This window comes from Oryctolagus cuniculus, chromosome 15, assembly GCF_964237555.1.
Source record: "Oryctolagus cuniculus chromosome 15, mOryCun1.1, whole genome shotgun sequence".
Taxonomy (NCBI): domain Eukaryota; kingdom Metazoa; phylum Chordata; class Mammalia; order Lagomorpha; family Leporidae; genus Oryctolagus; species Oryctolagus cuniculus.
In genome coordinates this window covers 68033074-68057701 of record NC_091446.1, presented here as the reverse complement: position 1 = coordinate 68057701, position 24628 = coordinate 68033074, and the positions used below count along the sequence as shown (strand labels likewise).

At 45.3% G+C, this 24628-nt stretch overlaps 1 protein-coding gene and 1 long non-coding RNA gene across 28 annotated transcripts in view; one reads left to right on the top strand and one right to left on the bottom strand.

The window, feature by feature from the left end:
- KCNMA1 (potassium calcium-activated channel subfamily M alpha 1) overlaps positions 1–24628 on the top strand; it is a 781282-nt gene that overhangs the window by 592866 nt on the left and 163788 nt on the right. For all 27 annotated transcript variants that reach the window (XM_070056975.1, XM_070056978.1, XM_070056976.1 and 24 more), the window contains 1 exon segment: positions 11855–11964. In XM_070056975.1, the coding sequence (XP_069913076.1) occupies positions 11855–11964 (110 nt within the window).
- On the bottom strand, positions 12–6984 carry LOC138845385 (uncharacterized). Its single transcript, XR_011382450.1, has 2 exons — positions 6739–6984; positions 12–1878 (listed from the first exon to the last, which is right to left on the bottom strand). It is a non-coding gene; the product is annotated as an uncharacterized lncRNA (long non-coding RNA).

The following is a 24628-nucleotide window of genomic DNA, read 5'->3' as shown; positions in this document are numbered from 1 at the left end:
TGGGTGGCAGGGACCCAAGTGTTTCCTGCCTCTCAGGGTACACACTGGCTGGGAGCTGAATTGGAAGAGGAACAATCAGTACTAGATCCCAGGCACTCCAGTATGGGATGCAGGTGCCCAAAGTGGCAACTTCTGTGCCCTATTGCCCCTACAAGGTCTTTTTTTGTCAATGATTTGAACAAGTACCAGTTTATTAGTATTTCCATCCTGTGTACCAAGAATATACTAGGTATCAAATAAAAAAATCCCTCTAGAAGTTGAGGTTTGAAGTATGAGGATATTTCAAGTACTTTGTAGGAAAATGGAATTAAAATTTACCTTTTTTTGCTGCAAAACCTTTTTGAAACCTATGCGTATCTTTTTCATAGTGAACAGTTTCCATGAAGCTATTAAAAGAGCCCTTCTATCCATGGATGTTGAAAATGCTTGCATTAATTAAAATAGACATCTTTCAGTTCTGTTTTCCATGAGCTTTTTTTATGTACCCTCAAGAGGAGCAAAGCCATTTGATAGGAAGGAGGATGAGAGATAAGAATGAAGCGCAGGAAGCAGCAGTTGAGGGATGTAGGCAAACATCCCACCCAAGACTCAGCAGGAGCTAAGACATTCTGGCCACCAGGGTCTTGCTGGCTAAGGGCTGCAGCCTGGGCCATCCTGCGCCAGCATTGATGGTGCTGCCCAGATGTGGCCTCTCCCCTGTTTTGGGAAATCATCAAGTCCTTCAGTTACCTTATGGTCATATCTGTGCCGAGTTTACTTATTACCATTAGGAACATCAGTGGTGGGTAGAGAGGAGCTCCAGAGAATAAAGCTCTCTTCTGGAGACGGATTCATACTGCCTAGTGTTTTTCCCAATCCAGAAAATAATTTGATGATGCAGACTTTTGTAACACCAGCTAAGCAATAGGAAGTCATGAATCCCAGGCCCAATGTCTAACTGGCTTTTATTTCTTCATCGAAAAGTAGAGATATTTTCATGGTCACCTCCATCACACCATCATCTCCATCACTCATTGCATACACTGATAGATGGCATTTATAGAATGAATACAATGTAGTTGCACCATCAATGCTCTTTCTCAGTATAATTAAACCACACAAGCACCTGACTTGTGGGAAGTGGTCCACAGATGTCTGCTGGTTGACCAGCACTCTGATAAACATGTTAAATGCATCACATCCTTTTAGCTGTCTTCCCAGGAGATAGGGACTAGAGTTGCTCTCATTTTGCAGGTGAGGGGAGTGAGGCTTAGAGATGTCAGTCACCTTGGCCTAAGGGCCTAGAATGAGGCTGGGGTTGGCATCCAGAGTTTGCCTACGCTTTGCTACTTCCCTGCCCTGCTACTGTACTCAGTGAGTGCTCCAGATTACGGTTCCTCCCTTCAAAGGAAATAAGCCCAGCTAAATATCTTGGCAATTTATAGGCCGTCCACTTGCAATCTCTGAACCAAATGTCTTTTTGATGAGGCCTAAAATCCACTGCAGGAAGCGACAGAAGGGAATTTCTGAAGTCGTTTCTAACTTCCTGTGAAAATATTCTCTAACTGGCAAGAGATTGTCCTGGTAACAATGAATGCACAGTGAAGCGGCTGCCTCTGCCTTTGATACCTGGCTCACAAGTAACCCATTTGGCTTCCCAATCACTCGGATACCTAAAACCAGCAGAATTTATGCTCGGGGCTGAAATGGCTCTGTTCAGCCAGAAAGCAGAAGTTTACGACCAAACCCTTTGCTCTGAAATGAAATCTAGTCTCTTTGGCTGGCCTTTATTAGGCCATATTGTACAACGATAGGAGACATAAGTATCCAGAATCTGCTGTCACTGAAACAGGTCTGGGTTGGCCAGCGTGTTCGTCCTCACACTCAACACTGTGTGTCCTGAAACAGAAAGTTGAATGGAAATTAGGGATGCAAATCAGGGCTATTTTCTGAAACTTTATTTTTAATTGACTTAAATATAGCCATGCCCTTCTTTATCTACACAGCCCATTCAAATGGAGATTAGGCTTTTGGGGTCACTGGTTCAGTGGAGAGATTAAGTAGATAATCTGAGTCCCTGAAATGTTTGTAGTAATTAGCACAAAACAGCCCAAACACTTGGATACCCATCTTGTGCTTAATTCTCTACAAGCTTTCTTTGTAAGGGACTCCAATATTTAGCAATACTTCATGTCAAGCACACTCTTTCATCACAAATTCAAGTATTTTAGGCCTCACTGGATTCTGCTGATCTCTGGTCTTCAAAGTCATGGAGAAGACGTATTTCCTGGTCTTTTTTGTTAATGGGAATAGCTCCTTGCTACTCAAGCTGTGGCCCATGTGTGGGGAACATCGGTATTGATTGGGAGATTGTTCAAAATGTAGTCTTAGCCTCCACCCCAGCACTACCAAATCAGAAACTGCATATTATCAAGCCTCCTGGATTATGTATGATGCCCATCAAAATTTGGGAAACTCTGGACTTTTATGATGCAAGCCCTAGGACGTGTCCACTGGTGAGAAATTTCCATTTGTCTACAGCAGTGAATGCAGTGGGAATCTCACCAAATTGTCTCCAGTCCTGAAAATTCTTCAGAAACAGACTCTTCTTTGGCTGTTGGTGTCGTCACAAGCAAGCTGATAATCCCTAGACTGATTCAAATGTTATTTCCTTTCTAATTCCTCTCCTCTTTCTCCAGTTCAAAACAAAAAAGATCAATGCCTCAATCTTTAATGTAGAAGTAACGAAATTGCCAAATAGAGCTTTGGCTGGGCTCAGTCTATTTCCCGTTGAATTGTTTGACTTGACCTTGGAATCCAAAAAGTAAAGCCGAGGAGAAAGCATAGGAGCTTGGTCCCTCGTGGAAGGCGGCATGAACATGAGCTTGGAGAAAAGGGGATCCTTGCTGAAGGAGTTGTAGCCGGTAGGAAGCACTCAGCTCGATCGTGACAAAGCACCAGTTCCCTCCAAGTTACTGGATGTAGAATTTAGAAAATCATAAGCCACTTGCTAAGTAGCCCAAGATGTTCTGTGGATGACAACATTTTCCAGAAAATATTGCTCATGATAAGTTTTCTGGGAAGTATTAAAATGACCCAATTATACATACTCCCTGTCCTATCCTCGAATGAGGATTTCTCAGCACGCAGAGGCAGAAACTGGTTTGTTTCGTGCCCCAGCACCAAATGCTGCTGCAGCTATGCGTGCTTACTTATGGCTAGATGCCTGGACAAGTAGTTCTTGCTTCTTTGTGTTGCTTTCTCCAGTTTTGTCTTGTGTAATTCAATCAGCACATGTTAATTGAGCACCACTTATTTGCAAGGTAGATGGCAGCAAGTTCTAGAAAATCCAAAATTGATTGAGATAGCTCTTCCCTGCAGGAAGTTACAGTCTACTAAAGGGAGTGGCTTGGGTTCATGAGACGTCAGCGCTCTCATGGTAGCGCGTGGTAGTTCCCACATTCTGCTCACTTACCGTGTGTCAGGGACTGTCCAAGTATATCATACGGATCACTCCTTGACTCCTGTGGCCTCGCTGAAGTAGAAGGGTAGGCTTTGTAGTCCCATTACAGCAGTGGGGGGAGCATCTCCAGGAAATGAGGAAAAGCCTCACAGAACTTGAACTTTACAGAAAAGGTTGGATTTTGACAACCGAGAATGACCATGGAGAGAAATATCTGACAGAGGGACCAAGGGGAACAAAGAGACCATGGTGGGAAGCCAGAGAGATGAAGTTTTTAGGTTGTCATTTCTCATCTTCGTGGGCTACCCTGTGAAGTAAAGGATTCTGTGACTGACCACCACGTTCCCTTGGATATTTACGGGTCACATTAACATGTTAAGTACCCAAAGAGCATCACACTGAAAAGTAAGATAATATAAAATGAAATCAAATAAAAGACCCAATTTGACTTTGTTAAATCGCACTGCTTCCCAAGTTTGTTTCATTCATCCAAAATGTACTATTGAACTATTACTAACGTTGACACTTCAAGCAGTCTATGGAAAAAATGGAATAAAAAGATGTTTATTTTGGTGCAAAAACATTTTTAAAACTATGTATAGTTTTTTTATACTGTGCATTTCTGTGAACTCTGAAAATGTTTGTGAAAACCTATGCATGCCTTTCAAATTTTTTGTACCAAAATAAGCTTATCTTTTAATTTTATTTTTACAGAGCTTTTTCCATACACCTTGTACCACACCCTGTTTTTATCACACACCTTGTACCATATCTTGTGCCCCGTTTCAGGCACTGGAGACTCAGATTTTAAAAAAAGAATGTGCCTTTCCAATAACCTAGGGTTTTTTTTTTGGGGGGGGGGAGGAGGCAGAGTGGACAGTGAGAGAGAGAGAGACAGAGAGAAAGGTCTTCCTTTTTCCGTTAGTTCACCCCCACAATGGCTGCTGTGGCCGGCGCACTGCAGCCGGCGCACTGCACTGATCCGAAACCAGGAGCCAGGTGCTTCTCCTGGTCTCCCATGTGGGTGCAGGGCCCAAGCACTTGGGCCATCCTCCACTGCACTCCCTGGCCACAGCAGAGAGCTGGACTGGAAGAGGAGCAACCGGGACAGAATCCGGCGCCCTGACCGGGACTAGAACCTGGTGTGCCAGCGCTGCAGGTGGAAGATTAGCCTATTGAGCAGCGGCGCCGGCCAACCTAGGTTTTAATAGGGAGACAGCACAGAATCTCATCCTCATCCTCGTTGTTCCACGTGACAGCTGACAGGAAGTTTTATCAAGTTTGCTTTGTGACATCTTAGTTGAAAAAGATCTGTCTTTCTGAAGCTTAGGGTTATTTGTGGGAAGGAAGGGCTGCAAGATAGAGTGGTGCCCTGTTGTTGACCAGCACAACTCTAAAAGGAGCCCACAGACTGTGGATGGATGCTGGGATCTCTGTCACTCATCTGACATGAGTTAAGAGCAGCGAATGAGAGTGAGTGCTTAGACACTTTCACAGCAAATGATGGATTAATTTATGCTGGTTGAATCTAATGGCAGAAGGTTTGGACTTGTCCTTGGCATGTGTTTTCTTTCTGGCTCCTTTTCTTGTTGTACTTGATTCTTATTGGATTTGCAGAAGTATGGTTCTACCGAAGAATGGGTGTTAGGAAGCCGGGTGAAATTCTGGTCCCTTATGTCACATGGGCTGCAAAGGCTGCCTAGGAAATCACACATGCCGAGCTAAGATGACCTGAGGACGGCTGGGCAGGCGCTGGTCCAAGATCGTTGACATCCTGCTCACTGTACCCAGATTCATTTTGAGTGGTATTGTAAGAACTTCATTCTTTGAAGCCGAAGTGAAGATGTTCTTGCCTATAGGATTATAAAACTAGATTTCTATTTGGACAGTTAGCAAATAGACCAATCTTTAAAAAGTTCTGAAATTTCTTAAGCAAAAGCAATTTTTCTGCCTTGCAGAGAAAAATGAGAGGGTGGAAAAGCCTTCTTCATGTTGGAAAAAAGTGCCAATTTCCTTCTATATGGCTAAAATTTCTTAAATAATTTATAAATACATGGCTCTCCAAAAAGTTCATGGGAAATGCATATTATGAAAAACTATGTAGGAATTTCTAAATTGTTTACACTGAAATAAACATATCTTTCAATTCCATTTTCTGTGAACATTTTGAAGCCTCCATCTAATTATCCCTTATGAGTTCTGATGCCACTCTTTGTGCTAGCCCTTCGTTGGCCTTCAATCTGACACTGTCTCTCCAGAAGTAATCTGGGTTGAGGTTACAGAGTAGGGGAAATGCCATGTATTTCATACTTTTGAGTGTGGTATGGTCTGTTAATCTCTCTCTGAACACCTCATGTGGGCTGATTTTTTTCCTCTGTAGTGCCTGATGGAAGAAATCTCATTTGATAGTCTACAGCCCACTTGTCTGGGAGGATTTGGCTCAAGTCCACCCTGAAATGAATCTTCAGAGTTGTTTATTTATTCGTTCAGTGCTAAAGCAACCAGTTATCTGGCATTCTATCAAATCCCAAATAATTTGTTTTAATTGACATTGTCCTGAAGCCTTTGGAAAAATCTGAGATCCTTTTATCCTATTTGCACATTCTGGAAAATGTGATCTGAAATAGGCTATAATCGTGGAATGCCAAATTGTTATAGGGCTCCTGAAATCCAACACTGCCGTCAGAAAGGCAGCCGACCTGAGTCTGTGTCCAGTAAGTACAGTGTTACTAGGCACTTTGGCACAGAGAAGAAAGACATTCTGAAAAGGTGTAAGCCTCCATTCTCCTCTGCTTCCTTCCTTTGATTTCAACTTTGTCACCAGTCTGCTCCACCCCAGAAAGCTGTGTGGAGAGGAAGTCTCTGTGCTGACCACCTTTGGACCTCAGCCAGCAAGATTCAAGCCTTGGCCAGTGCCGCGGCTCCCTAGGCTAATCTTCCACCTGTGGCGCCGGCACACCGGGTTCTAGTCCCGGTCAGGGCGCCGGATTCTGTCCCGGTTGCTCCTCTTCCAGTCCAGCTCTCTGCTGTGGCCCGGGAGTGCAGTGGAGGATGGCCCAAGTGCTTGGACCCTGAACCTGCATGGGAGACCAGGAGGAAGCACCTGGCTCCTGGCTTTGGATCAGCGCGGTGCGCCGGCCACAGCAGCCATTGGAGGGTGAAACAACAGAAAAGGAAGAGCTTTCTCTCTGTCTCTCTCACTGTCCACTCTGCCTGTCAAAAAAAAAAAAAAAAAAAAAAAGATTCAAGCCTTGTGTTTTCTAATGCTATGAGTAGCTTTTAGGATTTGACTATACCTGCAAGAGCCTTGAGGCTTAGAAGGGGTGGAGAAGGAAATGCCCACATGCTGTTTGATGAAGACAGGGTCAGTTTGTTGGCATTGGAGATGGAGAATAGAATCTAGGAGTCCAGTGAGCATGTCTTCCTAATACCCAGGGCCCTTAATATCATTCTTTCCATCAAGAAGTGAGCAGATGCTACGTTCAGTCAACTTTTCCCAGTGACAGAGCATGCTCTTGATGAATGACGCCACTCACCTTGGTAACCAGCCCCCACACTCATCAGATTCAACCCTGCAGATTCTGATTCCGTGTTTATTGTTGTAGTCAAGGGCTTGACACATTCGGTGCATGCCATCTCTTTTTGTCAAAATAAATATCTTTTTATGGGATCTGAGATACGTCGGTCAGTTCATGTCAGCACTGTTTGTTGTAGGCTGTCATGTTATAAAGGACAGTGGCGATGTGTTATATAATTTATAGGCACAAATATTTGTTCAGATATAGCTAGTTTTTTCTTATTAAGCACTTCTGTGAGTTAAAAATGTGGGTCCTTCGGAGGAAAATATTCACTGAGAATTCAAATAGATTTTTAAAAATAGTATATGCAGTAAATAAATAATACACTAACTTCCTACGACTCGTTTGGGCAATGTTCATTCGTGTATGTTACGACTCATCTCTTCTTATTGCCGCTATTAACATAATGGTCATTGGTTTTTATAATTTCCTTTTAGTTCTTTGTTTTTGATGTGCATAATATAACATGTATTTGGATTAAAACAGGGTACTTGTTTTCAATTAAATGAGGATCTTGTATGAAAATCTTTGGAATTATTTACATGACTCCAGAGGTAGGGATGGACATTTGCAGAATTATTTGGCTGTAATCAACATAGTTATTCAGACTCTTTATTGGGGACAGAAATCACAGTGGCTGTAACATACCCCAGCCAAGAGAGTTGAATTTTTCCCATTCATAGGGCTGTTAACATTAGAGAAACACAGTTTCACTCTAATCAGAGGAAACATAAAAAATAAAAGCCATCATTACTGACCCACCATTAGCAACACACACAGAACCCAGGACCAGGAAGGTGTGGCTCTCCTGGGGACATGGCTGTGGTTTCCAGTTGGAAATCACATTTGATGGTGGCGCCGTCTTCCTGTGGATTGGTGGAAAACCATTTGCCAGGGAGGATAAACTAGACTGGCTGAGAAATGAGATGACGGAAAGTAGATAGGGAAGAGCATGAAAGGTGTGGACAGACTATCCCAGTGGCTCAGCTAGCTACCCTTCCTCCCCGACAATGCTGTGTGTGTCTGACGACTAAGGACCTACAGTGCATCACCTGCCCACCTTTGCCAGCTGCTCCTCTGTAGTGGCTAGGGTTTGATGTGACAGGCAGAAGACAAACTGTTGCCTCAGGAAACATTTTGCCTTTGACTGATTGCTGAATGGCTGGCTAATGAATTTTTGGCACCTTTCCCTGAGTCATTTTGGTCCCATTCCTTCATTTTTCTGCTGGGAAGTGTCTTCACGTTATAAGCAAAAATACGTTGACAACACAAATGTGGAGAGCAGCATGTACTATTTTGGAAAAGAAGGTATAGGCTGCGGTGGTTCCATTTTATGTAACAGAAATGAGGCTGGTGCGCTTTGACAGGAAGCCTGAATTACCCTTCCAGCCGAAATCAAAAGCAGTGTTGCATCTTACTGACCTTTCGGTCTTGGGCTCAGGGTTGGAGCTCTTGAGTCCTTAGGGAGCTTCTATTCTAATATTTGCCACTTAGGTATTTTACAAAGCAAATCTTCCCCTTCCCAAATCCTGGTACTCCAACTCCCCTAGGCATCTAGCGTGTCCTCTCTTGCAGGAATTCCTGTGGTGAGAGTTAAGAGCATCAGTTCTGTATCCGGCCCACACCACTCATTGGTTTTGTGACTTTGTCTGTGTTGCTAAACCTCTGCACCCCTGTTTTGTCATCTGTGAAAGGGGAATCCTGACAATGAATCCATCCACTCTCCCCGGATTTCTTTCTTCACCTTGATTTTTTTCAGGGTTAAGACAAGATTTAAAAATTTGACATATTTTATGCTGACTTTTGCCTTCCTAAGAATGCATGGGCTGAGGTAAGGGGATGTACACTTCTATTTTTGCTTTTTCAAAGTAAGTCAAAGGTATTATGCTTGAGCTTAGAAACCTTGATAGGACGTAATGATTGAAGCCCTTGCACAGGTGTGAAGATTGCAGCCCTGCAGCCCGACTGAGCCGTGCACCCCAGTGTCGTGGACTTATTCTCACCCTTGTTCCAGCACAGCCTGTCATTCTTGCTGTAAGGATTAGAGGGTCCCAGCCTTAATTATAATTACTGATTCTTCTACTCTTATATTTTGTATATGATGTTTTTTTCACTATTTTTTTCTAATTGTAGTAAAATATACAAAACTTGAAATGAACTATCTTAACCTTTTTAAGTGGTATTAAGTACATACACATGGTTGTATGACCAGTGCCACCATTCCTCTCCAGAATTTATTTTTCCTATGAAAGCTGACATCTTACAGCAGTTAAACAATAACTAAACCTTCTCCCTCCCCCAACGGCTGATAGCTACCATTTTATTCTCTGATTTAATGGATTTGACTTTTCTAGGAACCTCATACAAATGGAATCCTAAAATATTTGTCTTTTTTGCGATTTAATTGTTTCGCTTAGGGTAATGCCTTCAGGGTTCATTCATGCTGTAGCATGTGTTAGAATTTCCTTCCTTTTTAAGGCTGAATAATCTTCCCTTGTTTGTATACACCACACTTTTAGCCATTCTCCTGCCTGTGAACACTTGGCTATTATGACCAGTGCTGCTATGAGCATGAGTGTACAAATATCCCTTATTTCTGAGTCTTTTGTTTGTATTCTAGGAGTGGAAATGTTAATCATATAGTAACTGTATTTTTAATGTTTTGTGGAGCCACCAGTAGCTGTATTTATACAGTTGATTCAGTGCTACTAACACAGTGTTGCAGATACCATCCGAGAATCCACATATGGAGCCAGAAGAGAAAGTTTGCTTTGCAGAATGTTCTGCACAGTTTTCTGGTTACTCGACTTGTAGTTCCCAGGCATTTCTAATTAACCACAAAAGCAAACTTGCAGGAAAGGAGATGTGGAAAAATCCATAATAGTCAGTTCTACCTGTGAGATATACCTTAGCTAGAGAGATCTGATGCTTTTCCCAGCAAAGAGAAAAATATGGGGAAATTAATGCCAGTTTAAAATAAGACTTAATCAGCAACTAGAACAAATATAAACATACAAAATATACTCGGCAGAAATTTACTGACTGAGTGGACCAGTGAAACATTTTTCTCTGAATTTCAGTATTCAAAGAAATCTGAATAACCTGTTTCCTTAAATTTAAATGATTAGTGATTAACTTAGAATAACATTTTCTCCAAAGAGTAGGTTCATTAAGACATAGAGATATGAGAACACTGACCATAACTCAAAGAAATAGTATTAAAGGCATATTAATTGAGGACTACCACCAATAACCAATAATAATGATCAAGGTTCAAGGGTGGGCATTTGGCACAGTAGTTAAGATACTTCTTGGGATACCCTGCATCCTGTATTGGCGTGCCTGGGTTCAGGTCTCAGCTCTGCTTCTGATGCCAGCTTCCTGCTAACGCACAGCCTGGGAGTCAGCAGGGGATGGCTCAAGTACTTGAGTTCCTGCCACCGGCATAGGGGACATGGGTTGAGTTCCAGGCTCCTGGCTCCAGCCTGGCCCAACTCTGGCCAGTGAACCAAAAGGTGGAAGATCTCTCTATGTCCATCTCATCTTTTTCTCTCTGCCTTTCAAATAAATTAAAATGAATAAGTAAGTTTCAAAAAAATAGTTAAGTTAGAACCTACAAACACTTTATAAAATACATGTCTGCTAAAAGAATAAGAATTCTTCCACTTCAGGAATACTATGAGTATTTTCCAATAAAGCCCTAGTATAAGATTTATAACTAGCAATGTCTCATCTAGTATCCTATTTACTTAGAAAACAAATGGAGGTAATATTGTTCCTCAAATATTCTATATTTCAAAAAATTTAATAATGTAAAATAGACTTTCTTCAAATTACTTAGAATTAGTGACCTTTGCTTGTAAATCAAGAATATTTTTCATTTGAAAAAAAAAATGAGATCTTATGATTTGGGGAAATTAAAAGATTTGTGCTTTGCTAGACACATTGCAATTAATTTTTAAAAAGGTGTTGTTTCACAATAGAAATGGTTGAGTAACTTTTTATTTTGGAGACTTCACTCGGAGAGGACCAACTTAGAGATCACCAAGCCATTGCCAGCAGCCTTGCAGAGCTCATGTCTAGCTTGTGAGAGTAGATTAGAAGCAGCTCCAACCAGTGGGACCAGTGCATCTAATGACCCAGGACCAATGCAAACTGGCAAATAGCATAAGGGCTACAGAGGAGTGATCCGTTGGTTTCCAGATATTTTTCTTTCTGGTTTCTGTGTGCCAGAGTGTCACCAAATACAAGTGTTTTTTTCAGAAGGTTCATGGAAAACTGGAGTGAAAAGAAAACATGCTGCATTTTCTGTGAACTCTTTGAAGACCTTTTGCAGATGGGCACTCGTGCCCTGTCCTGCAGTGGCCCTGTGTCTTTCGAATCCGGGTGTCGTATTTTTCCCGGTTGACTGACTGATGGGGCTACAGGCAAGATGCCTTTTAATTCCAGATCAGCGCAAGAAATTCTGCAGAGCCACTTCCTGTTGGCTGGGTGGCTTCCTCTCCTCTTTGTCTTACTTGAGTCCCCGCTGGAAATGAAGTCTGGGAGGCTGCAGCCTGGGTTCCCTGGGGAGGCAGAGACCTGCCTTCCTGCAGGAGACCCATGACGTCCCTGAGCTCCCAGAGTGCTTTCGAGGCCCTGAACCTCAGGTCTGTGAATTAAGTGTCATTGGCAGCTCCCTTGGGTATGGCGTGCTGTGGTTGTGTTCCTAGGTGCTGACGGTGACCACCATCACCTGACTAGACCCTTCATTTGCTGGCCAGAGGGTCTGACTCCAGGTGCCCCTCATGGCCCACCATTCTGTCTTAAACCTCTCCCTGTGTTCTTCTCCTAGATCGAGGAAGACACGTGGCAGAAGTATTACTTGGAAGGAGTCTCAAATGAAATGTACACAGAATATCTGTCCAGTGCCTTCGTGGGTCTGTCCTTCCCTACTGTTTGTGAGTAAGTGACCACTAACTAGACGCTCTTTGGCCCCCAGGGATGTCTTATGTGCCCCTTGCAGGAAAACTGCCCCCTTCTTTTTAGAACACTCGGGACACTTGGCAATGTCCAAGGGCACTCTTTGTGTTTCACTCTTTGCAATGAGCAGGACAGCAAGGCGTTATACCATTGGTCTTGGCCTTAAGGATCTCTGTTGGCCCTGCTTTTCCCTCCAGGCCTGAGAATCTTGGGCATGGACCCTTGTTTCTAGTAACATGAACGGTAGTTACCCTGCGTTTCTTGAGCCTTGCTCCTGTGATGTGGACACCTGTAAGGATGGTGGCATGAGCCCATGTCTGTCTGATTCTAATAAAGCAGCACCAAATCCTGCCACCGCTTGATGAAAGGAATTTTAATCTGTCTCCCATTCAAGTCAGATCCTAGAGATATTGGAGAAGCTACTGAAATAAACTCAGAGTGTTTTCACCTTTTTCTGAGGACCTGTGGACCCAAATATAGAGAAGGAAGACTTGAACAAGCCCCTAGCAATCTAGTCCCAAGTGGACAGCTGCCGTGGTGTAATGGCAGCAAGGCTGAGTTTCTCCTAACTGGCTCAGCAGTGTGATCAGAGCAAAGGGCAGCCCCAGGCTGCTGTGTCCCTTCCCAGTAGAATCGGTGACCCCTGATGCCCGATGACCTCAGGAGCTCCAGGTGGCCAGTGTGAGGCACGGTGGTGTCTGATCCCCGCTTAGAATCTCAGGTGTTGGGTTTATTCCAGACGGGGGCTTTGTCTTCTATTAAAATGCAAACTTCCTGAAAATGGTGAAACAGAAAGCCTGATCCATTGACACCTTAACAAAGGCTTTGATAAATGCTGTCTCACTGATGAAAACTGGTTGGAAACAGAGAGATCTGAGAACCTATTTGAGGAAGAGAAGCCATTCCCTCTGCTCCCTGCCAGCGCACAGACAAAATCCACCTTCTGGAAAAGAAGATCCAAAGGTGTTGAGATGAAAGCAAGTGCCCTTTACGACAAAGGGGAGGTTAATCCTGAGGGCTCTCGCTCTCCGGTTCACGTGTTCTGTTCTGTATAGAGCAGGGAGAGGAGGGAACGGAGCACTTGGTTGCTCTGTGTTTACCTGGAGACTCCTGTCAGTGAACACAGCGGGTGCACTCTGCCAGTCCCTGGGCCCAGACCCTCAGCAATCCAAAATGGTTCGGCTGTTTACTGAAATTTCTCACCCTGTCTCTAAGCAAAAGTTTAAATGCTAAATGGACTGGAAAAGTGAATAGGTAATTGATTCAGAAGGAGTTATTTTCTGCAAATGGATGCCCTATTGTCACTCCCATGTGTTCCTTTCTTTGAAAGCAATTTCTCTTTCTGCCACGGAAAGAAGTTAACCATGCAGAGGCCTCGGGTCTTGGAACACTGAGGCTGTCCCGCGGGATTTCTCTTCCTTGGAGCTTGCCCTGCCTAGGATAGAAACCCCGGGGGAAGTTGGTGCTTAAAACAGAAGCTGGTACTAAAAATGCAGTTGAGGTCTCTTGTGTCCAGCGTGGGGGTGGCTCTGAGTACGCAGCAGAGCTGCCAATGCCAGCAAGGGCAGAGTGGGATGTCCCAGGCATTAGCCCCCATCCTCAGCTGTTGATTTTCCGAGGGTTGTCTTGCTTTGATGTCTAACATGACTGTGCCTTCCAATGCCCCCCGATTCTTTCTGCTTTCTCCCTCTTCTTATTTTGTGGCTGGGAACTGAGTCTGTTCATTTTAAGTCAACTAAAAGGGTTAGGACTGCTCCCAGTAGAGGCTCTGACTGAGGATACCTGCAGGGTGCTTTGGACTCACATAGTTGACCCACAGTGTTTGATTTCTTAAGATCTAGTTACTAGTATTTCAAAACAATGATATTTCACATGATACCAGACTCCTGGCCTCCCCCAAAGGTATGATGTGGCCACATGAAACCTGCTTTTTCTCAGGAACTTTACTGGCTCCAGTTTACTGTATCCAAGGGGTTACGGCTGTCCTTCACCCCCTCACATTTTAGTCAGCCCAGATTTGCATCTGTATCCCCGCCTGGCGCATGTACCTGCAAGCTTGCCAATGCAGGCCATTGGCAGTGTGAAACTCCATTGCCTTCAGGAGCAGCTCAAGACCTGGGCATGAGTGGCTGCCTTGACTATTTCCTTTAATCGGTTTGTGTATTTAGAACATGTTCCAAAGAGGAGAAAATTCTCCAGACCTGATTTATCAGGGAATTTAGCGTTAATTCAGTAAAAGCTTCTGAAATAGCAAAAAAAAAAAAAAAAAAAAAAAAAAAAAAACAGAAAGAACCCAACTTCTGATGTGAGTGAGAGTGTGTCCAACTCCATGCTATTATTCGTTTAATACAATGATACAGCAGAGGTAGAAATAATCAATAAAGAAAGGACATTTAATGAGATTTAGGAACATCCCAAAACATTGAAGCTCTCCTCAAGCATTTGATTATCTGGGGGCTTAATTATCTGTGTTTTCTACTTTAAATTAAAGAAAAGCCATAACTCAAAGTTACCAGCAGTTTAATGATAACACTCTTCAATTCAGGTTAATTAAAGCACAGCCGTAATTAGAGTGTAGTGTTGTATATCACCGGGCTGGCGCATAAGTATTTTCATTACAGTAAGAATTGGCTATTCAATTTCAAGATGACATAAAGGACGCCAAAATATATTTTAAGCTGGTTCATGGAGAAGAAAAAGAATCGGGGAATATTCTGGGTGTAATAAAGCACAGATAAAATATACAGATTTTCAGAGTGGTTTCTGTAATTATGCACTGCACTAAAACAACATGCAGCCAGTAATGTCTTCAAGCACGAAAAGAAATAAATTTGCTCTTCCCCTAGGCTGGCAGAATGTCCGCTTGCAGGGGACGGGCTCCTCACAGCAGAGCTTAAGAGGTGGCTCAGAAGCTGGGAGTCATTCTAGGAAAAGATAAGAGTTCAGGATACATGGGCGAAAGTCAAGGTCATCTCCCAAGAGAATAGGACTGGGGTGGAAGAGAGGCAGGAAGGGCAGGAGGACACCCTCCCATCCCGTCCCTACACACACAGCCTGAATGCTAGCTCTTTAAAAATCTCGAGGAGGAGACACTCCCTCTCGTCCAGGGTGAGACCTCCATCATCTGTCTGCTTTGACATCTCTTCACCAGCCTTTCGGCTGCTCCGTGTGTGTATCCCACAATTCAGTGCTTCATCCCAAGAACAGAAGCTAATTTCGACAAAATGCCAACTTATCTCTAACCTTTTGTCTACGTTTTCTCACTTACCCACAACAATCCCAACATGTGTATATGAATGTCCCTGTTTTATAAACAAGGTGACATAGGTACCCCTTCCAAAGCCAGACAAGTCACAGAGCCAGGATTCCAGTGTGGGGCCTTGTATGACTGGGAATGACTTGGTGTGGGTGCTGTTTGAAGGCTGCCTGGTTAAGAGAGTCCTCAGGAGCTTAGTAAATGCAGTGACATCTAGGCCGTATCTCCAGATACTAATATTCGGGGAAAGGCCTGAAGGCCTGCAAATGTGGTTGTTGTTTATTTTATTTTATTTTTTTTGGACAGGCAGAGTGGATAGTGTGAGAGAGAGAGACAGAGAGAAAGGTCTTCCTTTTGCCGTTGGTTCACCCTCCAATGGCTGCTGCGGCCAGCGCACCGCACTGATCCGAAGGCAGGAGCCAGGTGCTTCTCCTGGTCTCCCATGCAGGTGCAGGGCCCAAGGACTTGGGCCATCCTCCACTGCACTCCCTGGCCACAGCAGAGAGCTGGCCTGGAAGAGGGGCAACCGGGACAGAATCTGGCGCCCCGACCGGGACTAGAACCCGGTGGGCCAGCGCCGCAAGGCGGAGGATTAGCCTAGTGAGCCACAGCGCCGGCCGCCTGCAAATGTTTAAATAAGTAAGCCAGGTGGTTCAAATTCAAAGTCTGGGGGCTAGGAACCCCTCCCTCACCCCACGCTCTGGAACAACCACTCATTCTCACTTTGGGCTCCGTCATTGGAATGTTTCTTCCTGATGGTAGCCTAATCATCCAGTCACAGGCGGGCCACCTCTTCAAGCCCGCGTGAACACGGGGGCCTTTGAGTGAGAATCCTCCCATCAGTCCTTCTTCACGCAGAGTACTCTGCAGAGGCATAGAAGGCTGAGGCTGCTGTCTGCCATGCCAAGCAGACCCCTGGCTGCTCCCCTGTCCCCCCACGCCTAATCCACATCAGTACAGCGGGAAGATGTGGGGTTTGTGAGCCAGGTCGGCTTTGCTCTGGGAATCTGGTTGGAGAGGACAGGGAAGTGAGGACAGCACATCTCGGCCTTGCTGGAGGCCGTGGGTGGCGTGTCCTGCACCAGCACCGGGATTCCTCTGGGATGCTCTCTTTGACAACCAGCACCTCTGAAGAGCGTCCCTTCGTTTTGCACAGCTGGCTGGCTCCTGAGTCTGTGGGCCAAAAACACCAAGGCACAGGAGCTTTGGGGCTGGAATGAGACGAGAGGGTGCCATCCCCTGTGTTCTCTGCATTAGCAGACCACTGCCCGCCTGCCTCGTAGGTGACTGGGGAAGCAGCAGTGGCCAGCACCAAGCCTGCAGGAAGCAAGAAACCCTGTTTGCCTCTACAGGGTCCCACAACGAGGGGTTCCCACAACAGGGTGCAGTGGGATGCATGGGACGTGAGCCGTGGAGTCACAGAGGCCTGGGGTCTATGACTTGGAGCAAGGTGTTTGCTTTCTGGGCACCTCCCTCAGTTACCAACTGCCTGACCTTGGACTTGGGCTTAGCCTGGTTGCCTCACCTCTGAAACAAGGAGGAACGTTATCTCTTACAGGGAATCAGCATCCTTTTCCCTTTCTCCCACCTCTCCATTTTTTGCCACCACTCAGCCTCCCTGTCAAATACGTCAGGAGCACCTAGAAAGAATGACACTGTAGCATCTCCACGTTCTGTTTGCTCTCCCACTTCAGGAGCTTCTCGGTCGGTCAGGCATCAGGGAGTTGACCAGATATTTGATGAACTTGGGATCTTTGCAGCCTGTGCAGGTTTGTGCTATTCCACAGAAAACTATTAGACTGGATCAAAGTTATGCACATGGAAGATAGTTTTGTTTCTTAAAGATCTATTTGTTTCTTTATTTGAAAGGCAGAGTGACAGAGAGTGAGAGGGAAGGACAGGGATAGAGAGATCTTACATCCACTGGTTACTCTCCAAGCGCCCACAGCAGCTGGGCCATCTTCCACTGCCTCTCAGGTACATTAGCAGGAAGCTCTGTTGAAGGCAGAAGAGCCAGGACATGATCCCGGGTGCTCCCACATGGGCGGCGGGAGTCCTAGACTGCAGCTTACCCTGCTGCACCTACAGTTTTAAATGCCAGATAAAGGACTCTGTTTCCCTACAGGATCTGCCTTCAGAGTTTGTAGTGTGGTTAAGGAAGTAAAACTCATCCCCAGGGAGACCTAGCGCCCACTGAAAAGTCGTTGATGGGTGCACAGAATTGGAGCACAGCTGCTTCGAGTTATGGGGAAAGCTGCAGGTGAGAAGGGAGACTTCCTGGAAGAGGTGGCGTTTGAGCTGCCCCTTGTAAGGCGACTGGATTTAGATAGGAGATAAAGAGGGAAGTAGGTATTCTGAGTGTAGACTCAGGAGCCTGGGCCACACTGCAGTATCACACAGAACTCTCTTAACACTGTAGTCTCTGTGGGTGTTTGAATGAGAGCTGATTAAAGGGTTCCCCTGTGGACAGGAGAGACACATCAGAGGTATTTGATGGGAGATGCTTTTGGGGGTTTTCTTGGGAGACCTCGCTGAAGTGAGGATGTGCTCCCCTGCCCCCCGCCACAGGACAGTGAGGGCAGAGGGAGGAGGGGTTGGACGCGGAGGACCTGGAGAAAACCACAGGTTCAGCAGCCGAGCTGCCACAAGAACACTGCTCCTGGTTCTGAACCTCACAGCGAGCCCATTAGTCAGCCATTCATCACTTGCAAAATATAAAAGCTTAATTGCATCAGGTTTTACCGCTCAGAGGGGATTAGGACAAAAGATGTATTTAAAATATGGTGTGCCTCTGTCCCTCCGCAGCTGATGGAGCTGTTAAAATTCAGATGTGATGGGGAGTGTTTCCTGCCTGGGGAATGCCAGTCCCCTCTTCCTCAGCTGTGCTGAAGGGCAGGGGTTCTGTCCACAAGTGCAGGCTCAAGTGCGGACGCTGCTGTGCCCATTTAAGACAGTACAGGTGGTGGGGCTTCTCCGTCCCCTCCACCCGCTACCTGCGTCAGTGCCCCTAAAGCCCAGAAAATCCTGCTGACATCCTGTGGTGCTTTGCTTGGACAGATCTTTCAAAAGAAGCCTCTGAAGGAAACTAAGTTAATTTTGCCCAGTGAAAGCTATGGCTAGTTTGGCGCGAGCTCTGTGAAATCATTACTTTTTAGAGAAAGTTCTGAATCTGGACAGAAAGAAGCCACCCAGACCGAATTGGTCCGTGGTAGATTGCTTTAACCTGGCTGCAGAAGTGAACATTTTAAGAGAATTTACAGGGAAGTTCAGATCTCATCTTGAAAAAAAAAAAAAAAAAAAAAAAAAAAATTTTCCCTGCCAGAACTCGCTCTATGTATGCAGTTATTTGGGGAGTTTTGCCATTCGGGCTGCACGTAGATGAGCAGAGATATGAGCTCAATATGGATGATTATTTCTAGCTTAGGTGACCTGTTCTCTTCCTTTTGCTAGTGAATAAGCCAACGACCATAAATGCTGCTGAAGTTCTGAATGGCAGGCTACAGAGGCTGTGGCAGGTGCATTGACTCCTGCAGGGGGTCAGGGAGGGAATCTGGTTGGACCTGGGGCAGTTGTTAGCACCATGACTCAGTGCTGCGTATGAGGACAAGCATTTTATGGATGTGATTCAAAATGATAGCAGAGATTTCTAAAAATGCTTTTGTTACACGTTTGTCCGCATCAGAGGATGTAATGAGTTTTGGACTCAGATGTCTCAGGTGCCGGTAGAAATACTCTGTGTATGTGTGACAGAGGCAGAGAATATATGTGTGTGAGTGTGTGTGTATGTGTGTTTGTGAGGGAGTGTGTGGGGGGTGTGTGTATGAGTATGTGTGTGTATGTGTGTTTGTGAGGGAGTGTCTGTGAGGTATGTGTATGAATGTGTGTGTGTGTGTGTGAGGGAGTGTCTGTGAGGTGTGTGTGTGTGAGTGTGTGTGTTTGACGGAGTGTGTGTGAGGTGTATGAGTGTGTGTGTGTGTGTGTGTGTGAGGGAGTGTCTGTGAGGTGTGTGTATGACTGTGTGAAGGTGTGTGTGCATGTGTGTGTGTGCGTGAGTGCGTGTGTATGTGTTTGAAGGAGTGTGTGTGAGGTGTATGAGTGTGTGTGTGTGTGTGTGTGTGAGGGAGTGTCTATGAGGTGTGTGAAGGTGTGTGTGCATGTGTGTGTGAGTGTGTTTTGATGGGGTGTTCTCAGGTCATCCCACTCCAGCCTTACACAGCCATGGGGAAATGGAATCTTAACAAGATCGCCATGAGGATTTTAAATCACTGCATTTTCTTGGTGCTGAGTCTTACAAGTCCTGATGTTTGGGGTTTTCTTTAACTGGATGTTTCCATCCTGAGAACCTATCATTTTAAATCAGAGTTCCTGCATGTGAATATTTTCCATTTTAGCCCCTTGATCCTGAAGACCTGGATTCCCAGCGTGCAGTGTGTACACTGCAGCTACTCTGATGAGGTGAATCAGCCTGGCCTTCGCAGGGGCCCTCGGAGAGCTGGAGAGGGGCTGGTGGCCCAGGGTGGGGCCAGGTTTGGAAGGACATCATGGAGGCCACCTCTTCTGCCCTCATCCGCTCCCTCGTGGGGCCAGTCATCTTCAGCAGCGTCCACCTCGCCTTTGCCCGCTCTTCCCAAACACATTAGAAGGTGCAAACGCTATGACAGGTTTCCATGCTTAATTCACACCCGAAAGCAATCTTTCCAGGCAAAGAGGGGTGATTTAATGGCAAGAACAATTTATTTCCCTCTGGGTAGGTAGAAACAGTTGGACTCTAATTCTTAAGAGCCTTTGTTCGGGAACATCTGGGTTGAAACTACTGTAGTTAACAGATGATGCTGGCAGTAAAAATTTTTTTTTAAAAAAAGCTTTGTATAATGTCATTGTCAAATGTGGTAGGCCTCTACTTAATAATTATCAGGAAAGCAATCTAACTTGTTATTACAACAGTTTTATTGCAGATTGCTGGTTTAAGACCTTTTTGTGACAAGTGGCATTTTTTCCTTGAAAAATAGGAGTCATTTCTATTCCCCTGTAATTATTTTTGTAACCAGTGACTACTTCCTGCATTGGACATATTGGGGCATTTTATTTTAGAAACCAAGAATTAACTTCTTGCTAACCTAGGGCTGCTTGTTTATTCAACACTTTGGGAAGGCGTCCTTGCTTCTTCCTTGCACCTGACTTGATCCTGGCCCAGCTTGCTGATCCTGTGCCACTGAAGCACTGCAGCCTGCATCAAGCCACAAGAGTGACAGCAAACCTTAGGTGGCTGATGCCCATACCATTTTACCAAAAAGAAAAAAAAAGTGTTGAATGATACAAGTAAGTAATTAACTGTAGAATACAAATTTCGGATATTCGAGAGGTATAGTCTTGAGACTATGTTCCTTGTAACAGGATCTCTACAAGATCCCAAGGATACGTTGCTTGTCTGCGTCTCAGAACTGGAATTGCACCATGGCCTAGTGGATCAGAGGCAACAATTAGACTCCCAGAGTGTATCATTGCTATTTCATCCTTCTTTTCTGATCTGTCTGCTTCTAGCCTATGGGACAAGTTAGAAGCGTCTCATTTCAGAATCGGAAACTCGCTTCCAGGCCTTCTCTATGTAGGTTTCTCTAACACATCTTGGAAACCTGCCCCCAGCTCATGCATGCATTCACTTATTCAGCCTTTATTGAAAACTTACTCTTTTTCCTTTGCGAAAAGGCCAAGGAGGTCAAGCTTGCATCCCATGCTAGAGAAGCGCTTAGAGGGAAGAGAGACGAGTAAACAAGTGACTGCCACCCAGGCTCCCCGTCAACTCTCTGGGCTGCTCTTTTCCCCTGGACACCTCCCCCCTGCCCCAGGCAGAGGCAGCACCTATGCAGCAGCCTTCAGCCTCGGATCCTGACATTGGCCAGCTCCTAGCGGCAGGATGCTACGAAGAAGTACAATCTGAGCGCTCACGGAGGAGCCACGGTTCTGCTTCAGGTTTCAGCCGTGGCTTGTTATTCAAGATTTGTGTTTTGCCAATATTCACAGGATACCCATTAAAGTGAGGAGTAAGGCTCAGCGGCCTATAGAGGGGCAGGAATTTGGCTATGGAGAGGGAAGAGTGAGACCTGAGCCACTTGGTGGTGGTGGGGACTGTCCCATCAGAGGGAGACAGCACCAGTAGAGAATATACTAGAGTGCTTTCAGCTTCCATTCCTCTTAGCCTCATGTGATGTGGTTCTACTGTGATTTTTTATTTTTGACAGAGAGGGAGAGAGAGGTCTTCCTCCTGTTGGTTCACCCCCCAAATGGCCGCTACAGCCGGCATACTGTGCTGATCCGAAGCCAGGAGCCAGGTGCTTCCTCCTGGTCTCCCATGCGGGTACAGGGCCCAAGGGCCTGGGCCATCCTCCACTGCCTTCCTGGGCCACAGCAGAGAGCTGGACTGGAAGAGAAGCAACTGGGACAGAATCCGGCGCCCCAACCGGGACTAGAACCCGGGGTGCTGGTGCCACAGGCAGAGGATTAGCCTAGTGAGCTGCGGCGCTGGCCTCTACTGTGATTTTTAAGGATAGCTGAACAGGCAGTTTTTATGTGACATCACCTATTGGTATCTGGGTTCTATTTTTAAAAACATGGCCTAGACCAGAGACTGTGTCTGCATAGTGGGCTTGAGCAGTAAGCACCCCATTCCCACTGTGCAGGCACCGAGACTTGATCTTCACGTTTGCCTTGCCTGTGAAGACGTCATTTGACCTCGAGCCAGTTGCTTCCTCTCCTTTGGGTCTCAGTTTGTCAAGTGTGTAAGAAGGGCAGGCCCCCCCGTCTGGAAGGGCCTGAGACGGAACACCCACGCCTGTCACTGTTCCCCATATCCACTTTGTTTCTCCCTCCTGTCCATCTCCTCCTCATTGCACCTCACCTTGGCTCGTGAGCAACAGTTTGTTTTGGACCAAAGGAAGTTTTAACATGAAGCCTCTGTAAGGTAGTTCTGACTCATCCGAAGTGTGGATTTGGAAGTTGCAAAGTTATGGGTTTAAAACTAGAAGAGGGTAGGGTGAGAAGTCTCATTATGCTATCAAAGTATTGCATTCTACCCCATAAATATATATAACTCTTCTGTGTCAATGAAGATGAAAATATACTGAAATGGTTTAAAAAGAAGAAAGACATGAAATGTGTTCCCTTTATATAAGTACAAAAAAATTTAAAAGGTTAAATTAAAAAAAAGTGGAAGAAGACTGAGTTCCCTCCCTCCCTGCCCCGTAAATATTAAGGAAAGTACACAGGTCGTGTTGACTGTCCTGCAATAGGAAGTTCCTTTCTTCCTAAATTCAATTGGTTAATGGCATCAGAGTGGCTAAGAAGGCGTAATTCACCAGGACTACGAACTGTTTCTTCCCTTCTCAAAGTAGGATTACATCCCCAAAAGAGCATTCAAAGTCTTTGATTCCATGAACTACCACCATCCCAGATTGGATTGGTCATTGCTCATGAGATACCAGCACAATTGCCCATTGGATAATCCATGATAATTTAAGGCCAACCTTCTCCTTGAGTTTTTGGCTTTTAGCTACTATTTACATTAGAAAGCTGTTAATTAATCTGATAATTTGGTTCAATAAACATTGCATAAGCTATCTGATTTTTTAAGCAATTTAAGCTCCAGAAGTAAGTCTCATCCAGGGTAGGTTTAGCTGTGCTCTCTGGTACATACAGTAAGAAGGGCATTTTTCCTACCTGCGCTTGGATCTGTGTGTTGGTGTTTCAACAAGCTGCAAGAAAGCTACAGCAAAGCTCAGGTCATCAGCCTCTGCTGCCAAGCACCAGAAAACCTGCAAATCATGGGGAGAACCCCAATAAGCCTGGGTGATCTTTTGCTATCTGTGTGTTGAAGGCAGTGCTAGGGCATCACGACCTCACAGGTAGGGACGGGAAGTTGGACTCCTTCCCCTTCACCAGCATCTTCCTGGGAAACAACACATCTCCATGACCAGCACGTCGGATTATGTCACTTCTGTATTTAAAAGCAACTGAAGCCCACCCATTCTTCAGGGATAAACTGCAGACCCCTCGCTGTGGCAAGCCGAGTGCTCATCACCTTGCTTCTCTTGCCTCACTCTCTGATCTATGCACTGCCACTCTCAACTTTGCTCCTCAGCTCCAGCCCTGCTGGCTTTAGTGCTCATTCTCACACCCTCAGAACTCCCTTCCACCGCGGGACCTTTGCACTTGCCGTTTCTACTCCCTAGAAAGCTCCTTCCTCCCGTCTCCCCACTGCCTGCACCGTCTCATCATGCCCAGGGTGCCCTCTGCATCCTTAGAGCGATCCTCCTAGGTTATCACTGGGAAATACCCCTTCCCAGTCACTCTCTGTCCTCACAGGTGGTTTTGTTCTGCACAGCGCTTGCCATCATCTGGAGAGTTAGTGTTTTCCACTTTTACGTTTGCTTGTTACCTGTCTCTCCCAATGCAAAATAGGCTTGACTGAAGAAGACGACGTATCTCCTGCTAGGTATTAACTAGAGACTCTAGGCGAGTGAAATAGGCCTTCAGAGCTTTAGTATCATCACCTGTGAAATGGAGCTATTAGTAAAAGTCTGCATAACTGGGGTAACAGCATCCTAGGGATGTTGTGCGGATTAGATACCACCACCCAGAAAGGCCCTGCCCCTTCACCTCATCCCTTTACGATGCTGGGACTCAATGACTTCAGCTCAATGTTCAATCCGTTGACTAGCCAATGTTTTATGATTTAGAGAGTCCTTAAGACACAAATGATAATGACCATTAGACAAATTTGTAATCTGTAACATATATAAGTCTTTTTGTTTATGTGAACATTTATTTCTGGGAGTATATATGTTTTCATTTAACTGTGAAATTACTTTTACGTGTTTATATCTTTTTATATATTATTTTGTTGGCCTTATATCTTGAAGTGTTTTTTGAAAAGTCATCTTGTATGCTGACACCCTATTGCACCACACTTTATTTAACCACACTTTTAATTATTGGACATTTAGGTTGTTTTCAGTTTTCCTACTGTGTATAAATAACACCACCCTGAACATCTTTAGGCAAAAATATTCAACTGCGCCTCCTGTGAGTTTAGTAGAACCAAAACCCCAACAGAACTCAAAGAAGTTGCTGTGGTAAAGGAGGAAAAGTTTTGACACAGCAAACAGTAGGAAACATGCACAGCTGGTGGAAAGCTGGCTGAGGGCTCCACAGGGCCATGACAGACACGGCGCCGGTTAGTCCTGAGAACTCAGCCTCTTACGGGGGCTGAGCTGGGGAAGACCTACTGCCTGGAGCCGTAGCTGTGCTGTGGCCTGGGAGGGGAGAGGAGAAAGCATCTGGGGAAAAGGCGGCCCAGGGTAGGCATGGAGGCCACACAAGCTGGCCCACAGTCAG